Genomic DNA, 20,861 nt, shown 5'->3' with positions numbered 1-20,861 from the left:
AACCTGTCCAGAACGCCACTAACTTGAGAGGATATGTCAGGATTTTTGTTGTGTTTTAAGGGAGTGTGTGGAATGGGTTGTTTTCCTTGCTTCCTTCCTTCCTTGCTTCCTCTCTCCCTCCCTCCCTTCCTTCCTGTTTTAACAGGGTAGTTATTGTATCAGTCTCCTAAAGAACACACGATGCTTTTTATCCACTTTTCATTGGAAATTTGCCCAAAGAACTGAGAAACTCTTGCTATATAAATTACTTCTAGGTTTCTGCAACCCTTTGAGATTACTTTAGACACCCATGTTACCATTAAAATTCTTACATTAATCTTGTAAGAACTAAACAATTTGTACAGTCCTGAAGTCTTCACTAGTGACAGACTGAAGACAGATCAAAATCTTTGAGACGCTGCTTCAGAGCACTAAAACCTAGCAGTCCATAACCCATGTCATTTTGTTAAGAGGTGCTCTCAGCAGAATACAAGCAGATTTGTGGCCATGTTTGAACCAACCGCGCTGCAAATGAGAAGGAAAGCAAACCACTCCCCAAAACAGAAAAAAAAAATAAATAAACCATGCATTGTTATCCCACACAAGAGAGGAAAGTTAATTGGTATGAGAAAGGTGAAAGAGATACCTGAGTTGAGATGGACAACATATATCTAGAAGAAAACTGATTTGAGCCATTTTCTCTGCTTCTCTGCTGTAGTCTCCAAGGAGAAAAGCTATGTCAGTGATCTGTGTGGTTTATGTAGCTTTACAGCTAGGAGATAGATAAAGGGTTTTTGTTCCTTTGGGCTAGCTACACAGTGATTTGCTCATCCTTTCTGTTTGTTCTACTTCTATATATAAATGCTTTTGTGACCATAGCAGTGATTACCCATAAATGATAAGATACGAAATGATTTGAAAAAAATTATAGTACTACTCTGAAAACTTCCCATGAACATGGTGTTAGATTCTCTCTCTCTGAGTATGATGTTGGTGTCTGGATGTTCCTTTGGAGTGTCACTAAAAAATTTAGTATTGCCATTGTGGGAGGATGAGCTCTAGTGATTCAGTGAGAGGGAGGGATTCAGGGACCCAGAATCTTGCTAATATGGACATTTGTACATGTTGCTGAAATACTGGCAGTACCTATAACAGATTTTGATCATGAACAGGTGGCTTCTTGTTGCTGATAGCCAAAATGGTGGATCAGGAACAGGTCAATCTAAGGTCAGCAATCATGTTAGTCTTAGAGGTTCTGACCCAGTCTGTCCAGAACTCAGTCTCAACTTCCATTTTCTGTAATCACCCACCAACCTCACAAGGGATTTGTCAGGATTGGGTCAGTTGAGCTGCTGAGAAGATGACTATGTGCTTAACTCATAATGTTGAGACTGTTTGAAACCAGAAGCAGTAGGGACAGCAGATACCTCCCTCCAGTGATACCCACATCTGCATGTATTGGACTTCCAGTTGTCTCATATGGGTGCATTTTGGGTTTGTACTTTCTGACAAGGTGCGTAACTTTCCACAGTTGTGAAGGTGGCTTTCTGAAGGGGAACATACGGATTTTTACAGCTCTCTGACTGGATTATTCATTTCACTGTGACCAATAACAAACTGCATGCTAGTCTAGGGTTTTTATTAAGTACTCTGAGGAAGACCAATTGGAACCTAAACCAGATGAGTAATCAAAGTCTAAGAGAATTGACAGACAAAGGGGAGTAGCTTCCTGCATGTTAAAGCCCTGAGAAACTGCAAGCACATAAGCACAGCTATCTGAATGATCATAATCATGAATTTATTGCTACTAAATAATGCTATACTTAATGCCTATCCTTGTCCGTAGTGATATCTAGTGGTTTGCAGGCCTTACATTAAATTCTCTTGGCTTCAGTCACACCTTAGGAGATACATTTTTTAAGTCTTGCTTGAAAATGAGCTGTGTGATTCCTATTAAAGGAAATGTCAGAAGTTATTCTCTCCAGCCTTCATGTTTCCTGGGTTTTACAGATGAGTTCTGGATGTTGGCACTTCATGCAGTTCTTTCTTGTGCGTGCATGTGGACCATAAGCTCTCTGTTCTTTCTGGAAGAACAGAGTCACTCCATCTGAGGTGCAAATACTGACTGGCAGGACAAGAAAGAAAAAGCAAGACTGAATTGGTTCCATCTACCCTTCTTTTAAAGGATCAGGGTTTCATCTTTCAGAAGGTTACATCCATCTCTAGGTACCAGTGGTTGAATCTTATCCTCTAGATATGCATGTACACAACCAAAATCTGTGGTTACTCCTTATGTTTGCAGATACTATTTTCAGTTCTGGTCACCATTTGTCATCACAGACTTTTCCTGGCAAAGGGAGTCCTTCAGTCTTCAGGTTTTGGGATGAGTCTTTAATTTACTGTGATGTCAGCTTCCTCCTCTTTTCATGGGGATGGTGGTGGTATGTTCTTGGTTAAGGATTGTGGATTTGATGCTTGTCTCTGAGATCAGTGGGCTGGTGTGGTATGATCACAGGCAGAAGCTCTTTCCCCACTTGAAAATTATATGCAGGTTATTAAACAAATCTTGTCTGCTCCGTGTGGGTCAATATCAAGTTCTGATATGAAACTTTCCTTGTATTATTAAGTGCTTCCTTGCAGCATTGCACATTGCCACCATACTCCAGCATGGCAAACCCCCAGGAGAAACTGTCACCTGCAGTCCCTGGAAGCTGTTCTCTGACTGTCAATGAAGAGCAAAAGGAGTTGAATATGTACTGCATGCATGTGAAAACTTTTGTTTGGCTTCAACTTCTCAGTTCATGGCATGCTAAAGTGCACTGTAGTTGTATGCTTTTGCAGATATTTAAGTGCAATTGCCTTCCATAAAGGTGTAAATATGTTTGTAGGTACTGTTTCACCACCAAGGTGGCACATCTTCCCATTTTTTGCTCCTGGGAGGAAGGGATGCTCTCATAGGATGTATCATCAGGAACTTGCTGTGGTGATGTTAGGTTCTACAGTGCAGCCCTTTGCTTTGTGCTGAAAATCGTTCATCTCAGCTTGTCTAATTAAACTGACAAATAACACATACTTACAAAAAAATAAAGTGTGAGGAAACCTTGAAGACTGCTTGAATTTGTGTTGGGACAGATTCCTTTCTTTTCTGGGAAAACATGTGACCTGCTCTCTTGGGTTCATGAAATCAAGATTTTTTAACTCTTGTAGGAACTCCAAATATTCACCATGAGTGATACTTAAAACTGTGCCAGGACTCAAGACTCAGCACGCCTACAGCTGGAAGAAAAACATACAGAAGACAGCCATTGACAACCTTTTCTTCCCCCAACCCTTATCCCCCCCCCCCTTTTTTTTCCTGACTGTTGTTTGACTAGTCCCATTTCAATGTTGAATGGCTTTTGTTAAGGCTTATTCTCTCAGGTTACTAAATGATACTGACCTGGAAGTATATTTGTAAGTTATCCTATGGTCCATACAGCAACATGTATAGTTTTCTGCACAAATACCTGTTATATGATAATTCGATTCACGTGCTTGTTATTGAAAAACGTGTCCTTGAGGAAAGGCTGTAAGTTAAAAGGCAGCATAAGTGAGATGCAGGCAGCACAGCAGCTTTAGCTAAAGTGTACAAATTCCAAGGCTTGTGATGCACCATATGAGATGCAAATTATTTACTAAATTAAAGGAAGGGATTGTTAAAAATGCACGTACAATAGTTGTTTGCTTTCTGCCTTTACAAAGGAAAAACAAGTGTTACCATAGTATTTAGATGGAAAATCTACGACAAGATGGTCATTTAGATATTTCTCTATATTTGTCTCTGTTGCTGCTGTCCTAGTGTCACTGATGGAGTCATTTTTTTTTGTCTCTTTGTATCTTTCCCTGTTTGTATAATAGGAACATCAACACAGCTGTCTTTTGTATATTGAGCTTTGCCAGTGAAGGGAGCATACATAGCTTGGAGGGTCTTTTTTTTTTTTTTCTTTTTTTTTTTTTTTTGGAAAGTATATGGTAGCATATGTTCTTAGGCAATTCAAGGGCTGAGTTGGTGTTTCCTTCAAACATCAGCTTTTCTGTTCAGTAGCTTCACAAGTCCTTATCTGTTTGCTGGGCATGGGAATTTGGGTCCTGTATTTCTGTCATTGTGTGTAATGCTTTAAACCCTTAAGAATGCCCAGGGCAAGAGAAAGGTATAGGGCTGTTATTATCTTGTATGCCTAACAGGAGAGGAGATGCAATCCAGGGAAGATTTGACTTTAACATTTGGTTGAGGTTGTCTGAAATTAATTTTCTCTCAGACTGGCTGAGCATTTGTTACAAAGCTGTTGTTCTGTCCTGCACCTATGATTCCTTCAACCTGCTGTTCCCTCTGCAGAGCCTGTGCTAGCAGTGAGACTGAAAGTGAAGCTGGGGATATCATGGACCAACAGTATGAGGAGATGAATAACAAGCTGAACTCAGTGACTGATCCAACTGGCTTCCTGAGGATGGTCAGCAGGAACAACCTCCTGAACAGGTGAGAATACAGTGCTGTACTGTGGGGATCAGTGAGCAGAATGAAATGTCTTGCTGTGATCTCAGAGTAGAGCCGATGATGTTGTTGATGAATGCAATCCTGAGGAACACGACGGAGGCCATTTATGCAGCATCTATGTGTCTTTCTGCTTCTTGGGAGCCAAATGCATTTCCCTGAACACAGATCTAGGAGCTTACCTAAGGTGTCTTGTGAATTAACTGGTTTGTAGCTGTTAGGAGAATATCAGGAACGGGGGAATATGAGCACTTCATTAAAAGCACCCTCACAAGAGCATCAGAAGGAGAACTAGAAGAAAACATGACTGATGTTTTCAGAAGCTGCACTGGGATGAAGAGAAAGGCACGATACTTGTGTATGGCCTCCCTGCCCAACTTTTGTCTCCAGATGGGGGAATATCAGGGAGCTCTAGTGGTAAAGCTGATGCTGCCACATCTCTTTTGTACCTGGTTTGCTGAGTCACAGATTCAGGGCAGGTGCTATAGTCTTGCCCAAACCTTTGAGTACTTATGTCTGCTTCAGTCCCACAGATGATGAAACGAGAGGCTACAGAGTCTAGAAAGGAACCGTAGAAAGCCTTACCTGTCCTATTGTTACACTGCGTGGTTCTTCCTAATCTAGCAGTGTAGAGAGCAGTATGCAGCACAGTGCATGTTGCACAGTGAGCTTGGGACAGCAACAAGTTATCCTTGAAAGAGTCCTGCAGCTTCAGGAATGAAGCAGATGAAAGCCTACATGGAAGGAAGCAGATTAAGAAAGGAAAATGGAATAGGCAGCATTTCTATGTACTGGCCTAGAGTTCTAGCAAGGAAATGTGAGCTTTTAGACTTTGGGTAAACAACAGAATTGAGTATTTAGGAAGAATACAAATTGTCATCTTGCATCTCTGGCCTCCAGCTCTCCGCCTCTGTGCAGTTGTTCTTCTGCCAGCTAATACTGGCATAAATTCATGTAGCTGTAGGTCAGTGATGTAGGTTATTGCTGCTGTCGTGCTTCAGGAGATGGCAATGTTGTGCCTCACAAGCAGTGAATCAAGGTACGGCCTCTGTTTGCCTTGGCTTCGGCAGTGCAGGGCAGAAAGGGGAGTAGGGCCTGTTTGCAGTTGAGAGTAAGAGCTTGCCTTTTCCTGCTGCCAAGGCAGGCCCTGCATTCCTCTTGTGAGGCCTGAATGCAGTGTTCACATCTTGTGTTTGAATGTTGGAGATCCTCAAGGGGGAGTTTATATGGCCTGGGGCCAATGTGAGTTCCTTCACGCGCAGGAGTTGCACATGCTGTTAAGGTCCCATGTCAAAATGAGGCCCTAGACATGCTGGGACTGTTAGGAGCCATCCAGTCTCCATTTCTGATGACAAGTGGGTGACTGAAACGAAGCCATTGGTTTTGGATGGGTGCCCTCTGGCTGCTGTCATCAGGTAACCCGGTGATTCTGGCTTTTAAGCAAAGAATAGTATGCTTTTTGGCAGCTCTGCTTTGAAAAGCAAAAATGCCTAGGTTTGGCAGTTAACTTAAGGGACTTCTGAGAAGAAGAGGACTTCAGAGGAAAAAGGGATGCTGAAGGGAGGACACTGCAGTGATCTCTGTGCTGTCCAGTAGCTGTCTAACCAGTTCATGCCAAGAGATCCTGACACAGTCCCAGTTGCTTATGTTTTATACAGCTTCTGTTTTCTCTGCTCTGTAGGACTTTTAGACCAGATTAAAATCTGATTTCTTCCCTGCTCATCATCTTTTGCTCAAGCAAGAAACATGATCATAGCCATCACCTGAATATAGCTCCCCCACCTTTTCTTTGGCCTCTCCACCATCATGGGGGACACAGTCTGTCTACCTTCCCGCAGAAAACATGTGAATCAGCCCTGCCACTGCTTAAGTGTAAAATATACTTCCCTGAGGGCTATTTTTACAATGCATCATAATGGGAGTTTGTAAAAGGCAAATAAGGAGGTAAGGAGTAATGTAATTTCAGATGCAAATTTACTTGTGACAAGGACATTGTTGTTTCCCAACCAGCCTCTGTGCTTTGCAAGATCAGGGAGCAGATCCTCCTGGAAACTATGCTAAGGCAGGGATTCTGGCTGGCCAAGGACAAAGTGTGAGGCCTTTGGAAGACAGATTAGGAAAGCAGTGGCCGGAGAGTTTCTTATCTGCCTGGTTCTGTACCATACGGGGGCAGTGTTGTGGCTGCCCAAGTACAGACCACCCAAGCAGAGAGTTCTGGGTGGCCTGAGGGTTATGCGCAACCACTGGTGGGTATTGGAGATAATTGTGGGTGCTTGAAAGCATCTGCAGGGGCTTGATATTTGAATGTTTTTTCAGAGCTTCCCACAGCTTGGTATTGTATGTCAAGACCTTGAATGTGGGTATGGGTCTGCATGTCTAGGAAAGGACTTTTTGAGGCAGGCTGGCAAAGTGACAGGCCCGATGGATATCCATTTGTCCCAGGACTGTCAGACCATTAAAACAGTAAGTCTGACTCAGCCCTCCAGAATGGCTGTGCTTCGCCATGAGTAATATTTCGCCCATTCAGAGTGTTAACGAGTGCCAAGGCAAGAGCAGTGCTATGCTGGCTGCAGTATGAACTGCTCCTTCCTGCCTGTGCGTAGTCACATTCATCCTCTGCAAGCAAAGCCAGGCCCTGAGAGACTGGTGGCATGCCAAATTAGTCTGAGCTCAAGGCTTGTATGACAAGGGTTTTTTCCACCTTTCTCTGAGGACGTCATGGGATCATTGCTTTGTTCCTCTATCTCCAAGACAAAGGGTGGAAACAGAGTTAACAGTGATATATGCAGGCAGTCCCGAGTCCCAGTTTGTGCTGTTTCCTCTGCTTGTTGCAGGCCAGGATGCCTTATACAAAGGATTATAAATTAGCAGCACTGCAGAGTGTGCAGGGACTCCAAATTCTATTGTTCCAGAAATCAGGGGAGGGAACACTGCAACAGCAAGGTAGAAATGCTCAGACCTGCTGCTGTGCAGCACTGGCCCTTCACAGAAGGGGTGTTTGCCTGAAAGTGTCCATCTTGTTGCATTAAAATCACCTGGACTCAGATGCCTGACAGGCCACATGGAGAGCTATTTGTTTGCACTGGTCAGGGAGGAAGGGGAGAGAGATGGTCAGGGCTCCAGGTTTGCTCTGCTTGCTAAAAAAGATCTCTGTCCAGCCTCTCCCTATGGTTTTTCTCTGTCTGTGTGTACACAGACATGCAAAGGTTGTGGAAGATTTATGATATTCCTTTGATTTTGTTCTAATAAAAAACAGTCTGAGTGGTGAAGGGATAAATCTAGAGCTGCTAGGCTGTGCAAGCAAGATGAAGGAGGCTCTGCTGATTAATCAAACTGGTATCCCCTGCAATAAATTAGCCTGTTAAATATGTTTAACACCGACGACTAGGCTGGTGAGTGCCACCTGCTGGCAAATTGCTATTTCTTAGGAAGGCCAGGACTGTTCTGCTTGGACTAGTGTTCTTTGTGCTCACTTGATCCTGGATAAGCAGGAGGGGAATCCCTGCCCTTCCTCAGTGGTATATCAGATGGAATATAGTAGAGGTGTGTGCTTTAAGTACATGGGGATCAGGGCACTAGAAATGCCCAGTATTGGGAAAGCACAATTTCTATTCTATTTTTTGATCAGATTTTAAAATCTGTGCTATATAGTGTAGAAACAGCTGGGCACTGTACAGTGCGCTTGGCTCAGTCAGCTGCTGCAATGAAGCTAGGCAGAGCGATCCAGAGGGGAGGACTTAGTGCTGAATCCATCCTGATGCTGCCAAGAAATTTGGTCTCACACAAGTCACCTCGTCAGGTTCTCAACAGTGCTGAGTAGTTTTAGTGTGCCTGTGCTTTCACCAGCATCCCTGTTTGTGTAGGAGAGCATGGACAGTTAGACACAAGGCTTCTCTTTACATCCATTTAATACTCCTGTTGGCCTGTAAGTTACAAAGCTCTTGTTAGTGGAAAGCATGGGCGATAGCATCTTTTTTTCTTTAGTGAATAGTTTTTAGACATGAGTTAAGCTGGGTCCAGTGACTGGTTGCAGCAGCTGAGGAGAGAAAGGGAGGGGAGAAAGAAAGTTTCTAAATCGGTCTGTTGATAAGCATCAGGGCTATGTCTCAGGCCTGTGGTTGGCAGTGGTAGAAGGTGTGCACTTGAGTGGAATGTTTTGCTCACCTTACCTTTTCCTGGAAATTTGGCCTATTCCGTGAGTATAAGGAGATGCTGTGCAGTCACATATGCCTACAGCAGATATGCAATCAACTGTATTAGTGTCATTGGTTGACCTACCTATTGGACACTTAGTTATGTTCTGATTTCCTGCATATGCAAAAGCTTTCTGTTTTTGTTTATTTCGTGTGGTGATAGCTAAGAATCGATCCAGGCAAGAGGTAAAACTAGTGAACAGAGTCAAGGTATTTTTTGAGAGTAAAGATTCTTAACAGAAGATGTTGCAGTCTGCTGTCCTGATGAAGTGTGGGGGGTTGGTCATGAATCCAGAAAACTATAGCTGCTTTCCTGTCATGTCAGTTGGCACAGGTGCATGGCACTGGAAGACGCTTGAGAGACAGAGCGGCTCTGTGGTTCACAGAGACCAGGGATGGAAGGAGACTTTCTCTGTGCATCTGTGCAGCAGCATCAGAGCATGAGCTGGATATGGAATTCTCCATTTAATGCATTTGGCACTGTGAGGGCAATGGGGCATGTGTTCCCTCATGGGTGGCCTTCTATGCATGAGATTTGTTGTTTTCATTGCTGGACAGCCCCAGTGGTGACTAGTGGCACTTCAGACCATGTTCTACCATTACTGTTAAATGTCTCATTTCACTCCCTTCCTCCTCCCTTCCTTTTTTTTTTTTTTTTTCTTTTTTTCTTTTTTTTTAAGGCCCACCTGTTAAAACTTTCTGGAAAATTATCCTTTTTACATAAAACAGTTATTCATGGCACTGTGCCAAGGATAACCTTTCAGGGGAGCACAGCTGCTGGATTAGAGAGACTAGAGAGGGGCAACATCACTTCCTGAACAGGGCAGTAAGTTTTTGTACCCATGCCATCTTGGTCTCCTCACAGTGCTGGTGTTTGGTGATGCCTGACACCCAGGAGAACATGTGCAAAGCTGTCTGTGGGATGTTGGAAATGGTCACCAGATCAGCACTCGTATAACGTTCACTAGCCTCTTGGTGATGACAGCACCTCCAAGTCTCTGGAGAACAGAGAGATAGTACAATAATTCTTACGTACAAGAGCTGCATGTAGGTCTCACACAACGTACGTGTACTCCTTGCAACTGAAAGTGACTGCCAAATGGCAGACCAGTTGATAGGAGTGTCTGTAGTGCAAAAGACTAACAAAGGCCTGTACTAGTACAGATCTTACACTTGCAGCATCTGTGAAGAAGGATGTGCAGACAGGGAAGTACAGAAACATGTCATGCTTGTAGCTTGAGATGAGCACACAGTACAGATAAACGACTGAAGCTCAAATACCTAATTAGCATAGGTAATTATCACATTATATAGAGAGAGATAGATATATATAAAGTGCGGGGTATACTCCTGATATACATGGAAGCTGATAAGGGAATGAATACTCGTTTAGGAAGTAATGTATATAATAAAGGAATAGCTGCATGAATTCTTCAGGTTCAGGCTCCTGGTCAGTGGCACAAGGTGCTGTTCTTGTCCCTGAAATGCCAGTAGCAGTTTTGGGGTGAGAGACAGGGAGAGACTGCTCCTGTAAGGAGTAGCTGACGGCTTGAACTTGGTAAGAGTGAAGGCTGGTATAAGCATGTGGGAAAATAGCTAACCTGCTGGGTTTTGGGGAAGATGAGGAGAGCTACGAAGTGTGCAGTGAGGGGCTGTTCAAGAAATAATGGAAATGTTTGAAAGACTTCTTGGTGCTTAACAAAAGCGGAGCTGAGAAGGACTACTGTCAGTGATGGGAAAGATTTTGATGAGTCTGCAGGGGGACCAGAGGGGTGAGTGTTGGTTTTGTTTGTTACTTTAAAACAGATCCAGATTAACTCCGTTCAGCTGCTTGCATGAAGAGAAAATCATCAGGAAACTAAATCAGGTCTGCTGGGGTGGAGAGAAAAAGAACTGTGTAGTGGCATTTGGGTGGGGCTTGGAGACAGCTTTGTGACTGAGTTTTGGCAGTGAATACTGTAAGAGAATGACTGGAGATGGACAGATAGCAAATAAAGGAAACTGTCATTTGTACTGCCATTACCCCATGGAACAGGAAAATGGGAGCAAAACAACATTGCAGCAAATTATAAAGCTTCTAGCGAAGCAGGTTCCGGATCAGCTGTCTTGCTGGAAATGTGGATTCTAACCTGCTTACACAACTCAGGATTTTTTCAGAGGCAGAGCCTAAGAGGCATAACTCTGACTTCGTGGAGCCATCCAGAGGAGTGACAGCAAGTGCAGGCATAATCTTCATGTCTTGTTGCTTGCTTGTTTTCCTATTTCCTTTCAGTATCATGCTAGATTAGTTGGTGCAAAACCCCACTGTAAATCTTCCTGTGATTGTAGTCAATTGTTAACAGGTCTCATGTTTGCCCATACACAATTGCTACCAATAGGTAAGTAATAAATGTTGTGAACGGCATTTTAGGCACTTCATTTCATAGAGAAACTCCATAGCAATGCAAGCTGCTGTCCGCAGCTAGTTCACCCTGCCATTAATGTCATTGTTCATTGTGGTGTGAAGTTGAATGGGAGAATAAAGCCCTGGCATGAAGCATCTTACAGACCACAGTCATCTTCTTGGATGGACTGGGACTGCCTCATTGTCAGCATTATGAAGGCAGAGCAACTTGCTGTGGACCTCAGATTTCTGCAACTAACCTCTCACTTGCCTTTTGCCCACAGGAGCTGTCAGAGCATGACCAGCCTATTCAGCAGTACCATGTCTCCTGTTAAGGATGGAACATCATCTCTTCCAAGGAGGCAGACTTCCTTCAGCAAACCCCCACTCCGTGCACTCTATGACTTACTGATAGGACCACTGGAAGGAGTAAGCTTCTAGCACACACAGACATAAAGATACACTTAACCAAAATCACCTGTTGTATGGGAAAGCAAGAATAGACAGCCTGGGAATTGTTTCTGAGGCATGGAGCTTTCCACTTGATCTTCCCTGATGGTGAGACAGGATGTATTGGGAGGTGGAAATAAAGGGTATTGCTGATGGTACCTCTTTTGGTCAGCTGCCAAAGTATAATGCTTTTGATGAAGAAAGCATATCTTTTATTCGCTAACACTAATCGGCAAACTTGGCAGATCTACCTAGGGACAAATAGGTCAGGGAGAATGAGAAACTGTTCTGAGTATGGAGAAGATTCATCTAAATCAAGGCTGGCCATGGCACTGGGTTCAGTGGACAGGGGAGTTAGCCTTATGTGTGCCTATGCTGTCTGATGCAGCAGTGTCAGCCTTCTTTCTGCTTCTGAAATGACAAAGGAGCATCTTTTCTTTGATTCTTTGTCTTAATGGTTTAGCTAGTTTATGTGTCTGTTCCTCTCCCCTAAAGATATTCAAAAAATAAAATAAAAAATGTCTGCTTCCCTTTCCCCTTGAAACAGCAAGAGGTCAGCAACTATTCTCATCTCCTTTTAAATGAAAATGTTGTTATCCTTCAGGAATTTTGTTCCCACTCCAAAAGCCAAAAAGCCATTAAAAGCACATTGCTGTCATTCTTCTACTTTCTACTGTTGACATTCTCCCTTACAGATAACCTTATTTTTGGTATTTCTGATTCACTCCCAACTCCCTTTGGAGGAAACCACCGGACTGATAATTCTATTTCTTAATAATATTAATTTGTCTTTGCTGCTACCTGAGAGCTAACACTTGAGATTGACTGCAAATTCCTGTTATTCTTTGATTGCTAGTGAGATGGGGTCAGTGTATCTCAAATTAATCCTCAGCTATCAGTGCATCACAGTGCAGTCGGGCAGTTTGCTCTAGCTAGACCCTGAACAAGACAGAGGAAGAATTGTGTTAGGACCAAGGTGCATTTGTCTGAGCTCTCTATAAAACCTGATACAAGCAGTAAAATTCGCCGTGACTGCACAATAGCAATTTCTTTTCTGTTGGAGTGCTTTTATTCAGTATGTCTGCACTTCAGGATTTTCTGACGTTATTCACACCCCCCTGTGTTTTAAAAGTTTGTGTTTCCATTAGATATTTCATGGTAGTAGTTTACCATTGGAAGCAAAATAAAGAAGATTCTTCTGTCCCCTGTTAAATGGGAACTCAGCTGAAATAAGTTTTCTCTATAGCAGAGATCTCAAAGGGATTAACATTTGATAAATAACAGAAAGGAGGTAGAACATGGGTGTTATTTCTTCCAAAAAGAGTGAGGCCTCAGAGTTGTTGGGTTTTTGTTTGGTTGGTTTTGTTTGTTTTGGGGGGGCTGTGTTATTTATGAAGTGTAAGCGATGTGTTTGAAAAATACACTACCTTTTCTACTGTTCTGTTGAAGGCCCAGAATTTCCATCAAGAAGTCAGTTTTGGAGACATTGGAATCTAGTTCAGAAATCTATTTGAAATGGGTACAGGCAGTTTCATGTTCATTTGCCTAGTAGCCTAAGTAGCTGGTTTTCTCCTATCAAAACACATATTTGATACATCTGATGGAGATCGAATGGTTTGAAATAAAAATTCTTATAAGAACTTAAAGTCCTGCATATTAGGTCTTTGTCTCCACCCTGCTGTGAATAATGTAAAATTAGCTTGTCTTTGGGAACATCAGTCGGTCTAGAGAAAAAATGAAACAACACTGCTTGAACTGGTTATCTCCAAAACTATGTCGAGTAGAGGACTTAGCACAGGCTTGGGTGAGACTCGAGGTTTCATCTTTAAACAAATGGTTTATTTACCAGGCCAACATACGGCTGCCACTCTACCTTAAAGGTGTACAATTGCTTAGAAATTTAATGCCATTTTGCATTGGTCCTTTAGACCTTTTTTTGCTGCTGTGCAGGTATTTAAGCTGGAGCGAATGTAAATGCTTTGAAGTTCCTCTGTCCTGAGGTGATAACTAATTATTTTTACAACACACAAGATTAAAAAAAAAAAAAATCTGCTTGGATATGGTCCAGGGTAACCTGCTCTAGGTATCCCGGCTTGAGGAGTGGGGTTGGACCAGATGGCTTCCAGAGGTTCCTTCCAACCTCAGCCATTCTGTGATACTGTGAAATAAGACTGAAATTCCCACAGTTACATGGGACCAGGAGCAGTTGTCATTGTGTGTGCCCAGTTGCATCTTTTCTGTTTATTAATCTGTCTGTCTCACATCTCCATCCAAAAGTTACTCTCTGTTTAAACCTGTATTTGTGACTCTTGGTTAATTACAGTGTCAAGCATCTACATGTATAATTGCAAGCCATACAGACAGTCTATCTGTGGATTTTTTACTTTTATATGAGAAGCTGCTGTTTTGAAGTTCAATACTAGAAAAAGCATTCTCTTTCAAAGGATGAGGTACTAGTAATATTTACAAGATACGGGTGGTTGGGAATGATAAAGAGTTTACACAGCAGCTGGAGGAGTTGCTGCACTGTGATGAGACTAGGTCCCAGCAAACATGTTTCAGCTGTGCATGACTACAGAGCGTGTTTAGTGGACTCGAGGCCCTTTCACCAGAATGGGTTTGTTCATGCACAGATAAGCAACAATCCAACTTTATAGAACTGTCCAATGCCACTGTGTGTCTACCAGTCACTGCATCTGCATTCACACAGAGAGTAATTCTGATGTGGATATTTCCAAACCATGGGGTTGGGTCAGACTAGAGCCTGACACTTTTGACTGCAGGCTGGGAACTACTGGAGTGAAAGGACCAAACTGAATCTATCTCTTTACTTCACAGGGCTTGATGCATTCCAGTGGGCCTGTTGGCCGCCACCGCCAGCTGATACTGGTTCTGGAGGGAGAACTGTACCTCATTCCTTTTGCTCTCCTGAAGGGCAGTTCCTCCAATGAGTACCTCTATGAGCGCTTCAGCCTAATTGCAGTGCCATCCATCCAGTCACTGAATCCCAGCTCCAAGGTCTGACATTGCCTTATAAAACCTTCTTTTCATAGAACCTTTTTTCTGAGTTGTAAGTTCCTATACATGCTGGAATAGCAGCAGTTCTGTCCTGCTACACCAGACAAAGAATAGAAGCCACAAATGTACCATCTTCCCAAGGCACTTCCAGGGCTGATGAGCATGTCGAGCACCCCAGTTGTGTGTGAAGTAGACTCTGGTGTAGTTTCTGCAGCACAAAATCACAACCCCAGGCATGCCTGGAAGAACAAAGGGAATGGATATCCTCTTCTAAAGGGTGGCATGTCCTGGGGTGTGGAGCTACACAGCAGACTGCAGAGACGTAGGTGTTTGTGATATATACTGAGCTTCCTTGGTGAGTTAACTGTCCTATCACATTCTGGTATGTTTGCTTCTCAGCTTTCTGTGTGGAGAAGGCCATTAATGTCTCATGATAATGAAGCCATAAGGCAAAGCCAATACTGCCGGCAAATCTTTCAGAAATATCTTCATGCTGATGTATAGCAACAACCATCAGCTTTTCTAAGGTGCACATCTCCAGGGAGAATCTGTTTTTGCTGAGCAGTGTTTTGCTGCATGTCTTGCCTTGCACTGTGTTAAACACAGTCACTGGAACACCGAAAGGGTCTGATTTTTTTCTATTACTCATGTAGGGATTAGGCTTTTCCAGTCAGTATCAGGCCCCAGTAATCAGTTGCATGCAGTACCATGCTGCTGACAGTGGAGATGCTGATCCTTGAAATACAAGTGCCAGAAACCAATGATTACCAATAATCCTCCTTTAAGATGGGAAACTGGGATCTTCTTTGCACTTTTAACGCTGCTACAGCCCTCTAGCGTGACCTGGGCTAAGTCTGTTCCTTTCTATTCTTATCTATTTGTTCTCCTAAGAAGTGGGGATAGAAATCCTGACTGGACTAAAGTGGAGATGTTCCTTGGAATAGTTAAATGGAATAAACAAATGAAATGCAAAGCTTTATTATCGTTACGACAACCAGACTTCTGTTTAGACCCAAGGAGATGGGATGTTTTTCTACCAACACCTTAACAGACAGAGCTTTGAAGCCCTCTTTTGCTTTCTTTTTCTCTCTGTAGTCCCATGTGAGGAAGAGTACTCCTGCTTACTCCAGTTCTACCTCAATGGCAGCTGTCATAGGGAATCCCAAGCTCCCTTCAGCAGTTATGGACAGGTGGCTATGGGGACCTATGCCCTCTGCAGAAGAGGAAGCATTTATGGTATCTGAGTTACTTGGCTGCCAACCCTTAGTTGGCAGTGCAGCAACAAAAGAGAGAGTGATGAGTGCCCTCACTCAGGCAGAATGCGTCCATTTTGCAACCCATGTCTCCTGGAAGCTGGCTGCTCTGGTCCTGACACCCAACACTGACAGCAATCCAGTCAGCAGCAAGAGTTCATTTGGGAATCCCTACACAATCCCAGAATCCCTTCGGATGCAGGATGATGCCAGTGATGTGGAGAGCATCTCAGACTGTCCTCCTCTTCAGGAGTTTCTGCTGACTGCAGCTGATGTCCTGGATCTGCGGCTTCCTGTTAAATTAGTGGTTCTTGGCTCTTACCAAGAATCCAACAGCAAAGTCACTGCTGATGGAGTCATTGGCTTGACAAGAGCATTCCTGGCTGCCGGGACTCAGTGTGTCCTCGTGTCACTCTGGCCAGTTCCAGTGGCTGCTTCCAAAATGTTTGTGCATGCCTTCTATTCCTCCCTCTTAAATGGGATGAAGGCCAGTGCAGCCCTTGGTGAAGCGATGAAAACTGTACAGAGCAGCAAGCAGTTCTCCCATCCATCCAACTGGGCAGGTAGGAAGAATCTGCCTTTTGATGAACAAAATTTGGTTTCTGGGAAAGGCTCTTATGCCAAATAGTTTGAGTTAAGCAAGGTGTTAGCAGGTAGTTGGGAGTAGCATGTTCCCTGTGCTCGCCCAGAATGCAGCTGCTGTTTCAAGCCCTGATTCATCTGAGTGTGGCTAGAAGTCAGTGTCATGGAAAACAGCAGTATTTCATTGTATAGTAAAATTGCTACAGATTAGACATAATCTAAAGCAATTGCAAGGTAAAGTGTGTTTTGTTACAGTGATTTCATGACTGTAAAGAAATGTGTGATACAGCGACTCCACTGCATGTTTGAAATTTATAGGGGCAAATTTCTTGCTGTATGCTTGGGATACAATTAGCTGGAGAAAATTAACAGAACTTTTTTAATGAGAATGTAGTGAAAATCTAACAAGAAGGCAAGAGTAGTACTTCTAGAATCTGTAGCAGCAATCAGTAGTTACGATTTTCATGCCATAAGCCTTACAGGGCTTACTCCTTTGGTCTGTTTAGCAGAGAGGTTTCCCTTGCTTCCACTGGAAATTTCTCAGCAGCGTAAGCCCTGGGGTACAGTGCTGGAGTTTGCTTCTTCTCAATTTGATTAATGAGTTGAGATTCAGAAAGACCAAGTCTTGGAGTTCAACAATGCTACTGGGATAATTGCAAATTAGCTGGTTTTAGTTTTTAGGGGTTTGTTTGTTTGTTTTTCTCAGCACAAGTCTTGTGTTTTTGAAAGCTGCAAGCACTCCCCAAATGCCTGGTTTTGCACAGGCAGCAGTACTGTATTTTTTAGATGAGACAGCTGATGTGGATATGGCTCTGATATAAACTGTTTGTAGCCATAGGAGCAGGAAACGCTCAGCTTGTTACTTGGAGGAAGTCTGACAGAGTGATTTGAGCTTGTTGAGTCCAATGTTAAGACATGATTCAGAGAATATCAGATTGGATCTGAGTTTACATTAAGAGTCCACAGTACCATTTGTATTTTATTTTCCGTGTAAGACTTTGTTGTCTCAAAGGAAAGACCATTCAAAAAAAAACAAGTGACCACTTCTTAGGCAAAACAGAATGAGCCTGGACACAGGTGCTTGGCATTACCACCAAGTAGGGGATTACAGCCGCTCAGGCTTTCTTAGTATTGCCTCTTCCATGATATGTAAGCACGTCCCTGGCTTCCACCTTTGACTCTTGGTGGTGAGTCTCGGACAGAGCACCAGAGCAAGGACAGATATCCACATACCTTGTAGATGAGAAGGGATAGGCAGAGTTCCTTGTGCTGATGTTTGGGTAAGGTAGCATTTATATGGTACATAAGCCAAGGCAGGTTTTTGACCAAGACAAGGAAGGCTCTCGCTTTTCTGAGTTCCGTTTCTGTGAGCACTGTTTTTGCATCATTTGATTTCTGCTGCTGTAAAGGAGACATGGGACGTGCTAGGACAGGTTTAGATGCAAGACAGTATTTTTCCACTTGCTTGAGCAGGAGTACAGTTTTGTTTTAACAGAGGATGATAAGAAGCATGCAGAAGTTTTCTGGAAGTTCATTCTATAGAACTGGGCAGTGAGTGCATAGCAACTTTAGGAAAAGACTGTAACTGTGCAGTGTACAGTAAACCATTATTCCATTAGTCTGAAAGGGCAGAGGATATCTTCTGTTTTGCATGTTTCCTGTAATAAATGAGAGATTCTCAGTCTGTTTCAATTCTCAGTAAGTCTCTTATCTGGACCCTGCAGGCTTCATGCTTATTGGGAGTGACATGAAGCTGAACAGCCCTTCTTCGCTAGTAGGACAGGCCCTGACTGAGATTCTGCAGCATCCTGAAAGGGCACGAGATGCCCTGCGTGTCCTGCTACATCTGGTAAGAGAAAGGAAACACTACAGCACCCAGCAGGTACAGGGAGGGGCATTGGAGCCCATGTAGTAGAGAGATGATGTTACCTATGGGTATGCATCTGTAAATGAAGAATGGGAAGACGGATAACCTGATGTGTAACCACTCACAGTTGAATATAAACCTTCACATCTTCTCTCTTACAGTAATGTTATCTTGCTAAAACTTTGGGTCAATGTGAAAAGAGTGGGACACTTCATGTGGTCCCCAGAGCAGATGCTAACTGTATTGTGGCAAAATCTTCCCCAGACATACCTGATTTGCATGAGTTGTTGATTTGGGTCTGTGATTTAAAAATGAGATTATGATTGGGGTTAATTGTTTCTACAAGAAAATAGCTATGGACATGGCAAAGAAGCAGTCACAGAGATGCAGAGCTAGTGAACGCAGGCTCTTTGCGTACTTGGACGTGGGGCACTTCTGTTCCCATATTTGGCAGTCACCTTCTGTGGGGAGCAGCAGGACTGAGGTCAAGCTGCCAGATGACAAGAATAATCTCATGATTTTTAGTATTTTTCTTTCCGGTGTGTCTTCTGTGGTCCCACAGGAATGTGGAGTATCCTTGGGATGATGGAAACCTATGAGTATTGCTCGTCATCCCAGTTGCTGGGTATTGTGGACACTTCTCTCTCTTTACTATTTACTGTATAGCTTCACACTGTTGCCTGGTAATGCACAGTGTACTCAGGAGACTGGAACCTGACAGTGAGTCATCCTGTGTGGACAAATGCAGCTGCCAGGCTTATGGGAGATGATCACAATCAAACTGGTACTTTGTTTCCTGTGGCATTCAATTCCCCAGGATCCAAGAGACCAGTGACAGTCATCATAGTGATTTTAAAGCTGTGAGTGTTGAGATACTGAAGCCTGTGTTTTCAAGGGCAGTAGCATCCTTCTGGTTGTGACAAGCCAAATTCAGCATCAGCATTGCTCTGCCCATAGTTCCTGCATCTTTAATGTGAAAAATGAGGTGGTTAGCAAAAATCGTTTTTAAAATGAGCTCGTGCTGTATTTTCCCCACAGGTGGAGAAATCATTGCAGCGAATCCAGAATGGGCAGCACAACTCCATGTATACCTCCCAACAAAGCGTGGAGAATAAAGTTGGTGGCATCCCAGGCTGGCAGGCACTACTCACTGCAGTAGGATTTCGGTTGGACCCCCCAGCCAGTGGCCTTCCAGCAGCAGTGTTCTTCCCAACCTCTGACCCTGGTGAGCGGCTGCAGCAGTGCAGCACCACCATACAGTCCCTCCTAGGTAAGAAGCAGGCCAGCTGTGGGCTCTGTTCTCATACATCCAAGCAGACATCTGCCTTTCCCTGCCTTTGATGTAACCCTGCAAAATGGTGCTGTTGTTCTAGGTTTCTACAGCAATTAAATAAAAGCATTTAACAGGACAGATGCTCTAGAATTAGATTTGTACTGTAAATTTTGTCATAGATTGTAATCATTTACCTCCGGGTCCAGTATCTGAGAAGTATGATATGACTTTTTCTTCTTCCAGCTGTCAGTCAGAAACTGTATAATCAAATACAAAGTTGAGAAAACTTTTTTTTCTGGAAATTGACACTGTTTTCAGAACCATTCAGTAATGGGGGAGAGAGGCTTTAGGAGTTATTTGAAGTTATATTCTGTTCAGATTGTTGCATTTCTAGCAGGCAAGCGACAAGTATTGAACAATCCCTGTTTTTTTTTTGATATTTTTCAGGTTTGCCTAACCCTGCACTTCAGGCACTTTGTAAACTTATCACAGCTTCAGAAACAGGAGAACAGCTTATCAACAGGGTAAGTTGGGAGGTTCTTCTCCAGTACCAGTTTCCAAATGGTTCTTCCCAGGTCAGTAAATTCAGAAACACACAGAACAGTTTATGCCCTGGTTTATCAGCCCCAGAGGCTGCTAGGAATCTTCAGGGTTGAAATTATAAATTTTTCTGTTTGTGTGAATGAAAGTGTGTGTCCAGAAGGGTGAAATGCAGGTATGTTGTTGGGCTGCATGGCCTTGCAAGGGTCTCCCAGTTCAGGGGCAGAAGTGAAAACATAATATGTACTACAGTGAGGGGGAAGCAAAATATGGGAAATTAGTGGTAGAAGCACTAATTGTTTTTTGGCTATCCTATTCAAGGCCCATGTTGGCTCATCTTTGCCCACTGTAATTACCAATACTTCAAGGAATTACCTGACTTTGGACAATGCTCTGTCTGAGAACTTTATCAGGCCTGTGCTTCTTCTGGTTTGAGTGCTTGTTGCTCTGCTGAAAGAATTCACCTTCTTTAAGAGAAAGGCATTGCCACCCTGTGGCTGTGGGAGTCGTGCCCCCTACACAGACATACAACCCATCTCCTTGACATTCCTTTCTCTTACCAGTCTTTGTAGCATGCCTAGCAGAACCTAACCTTATTCTGTGCCACTGGCCTGGCTGGCTTTCCTTTATATGTTTTTTACTGTCCTGACTGCTCCTCTAATGAGGTTTATGTTAGTGCTTGCCTTAGTAAGTGAACACACTGCACATAGTTAATAGGTGAAAAGCTCACTTTCTTTTCCCCCTTTTCCATGCAGAAATGTTATAGGGGAGTACCATGGTAAATATCTGGGT

At 43.3% G+C, this 20,861-nt stretch overlaps 1 protein-coding gene across 3 annotated transcripts in view; it reads left to right on the top strand.

Moving 5' to 3' along the window:
• Window positions 1–20,861, top strand: part of TTC28 (tetratricopeptide repeat domain 28) — a 150,960-nt gene that overhangs the window by 120,764 nt on the left and 9,335 nt on the right. For all 3 annotated transcript variants that reach the window (XM_084538758.1, XM_084538757.1, XM_084538759.1), the window contains 7 exons: window positions 4,355–4,495; window positions 11,371–11,515; window positions 14,375–14,554; window positions 15,650–16,370; window positions 18,114–18,238; window positions 19,295–19,526; window positions 19,977–20,053. In XM_084538758.1, the coding sequence (XP_084394884.1) occupies window positions 4,355–4,495; window positions 11,371–11,515; window positions 14,375–14,554; window positions 15,650–16,370; window positions 18,114–18,238; window positions 19,295–19,526; window positions 19,977–20,053 (1,621 nt within the window). The remainder of the gene's footprint in view (window positions 1–4,354; window positions 4,496–11,370; window positions 11,516–14,374; window positions 14,555–15,649; window positions 16,371–18,113; window positions 18,239–19,294; window positions 19,527–19,976; window positions 20,054–20,861) is intronic.

Source organism: Aythya ferina (genome assembly GCF_964211825.1).
Source record: "Aythya ferina genome assembly, chromosome: 17".
Classification (NCBI taxonomy): Eukaryota; Metazoa; Chordata; class Aves; order Anseriformes; family Anatidae; genus Aythya; species Aythya ferina.
The sequence above is the reverse complement of the archived record's forward strand: the minus strand, read 5'-3'. Positions and strand labels throughout refer to the sequence as shown.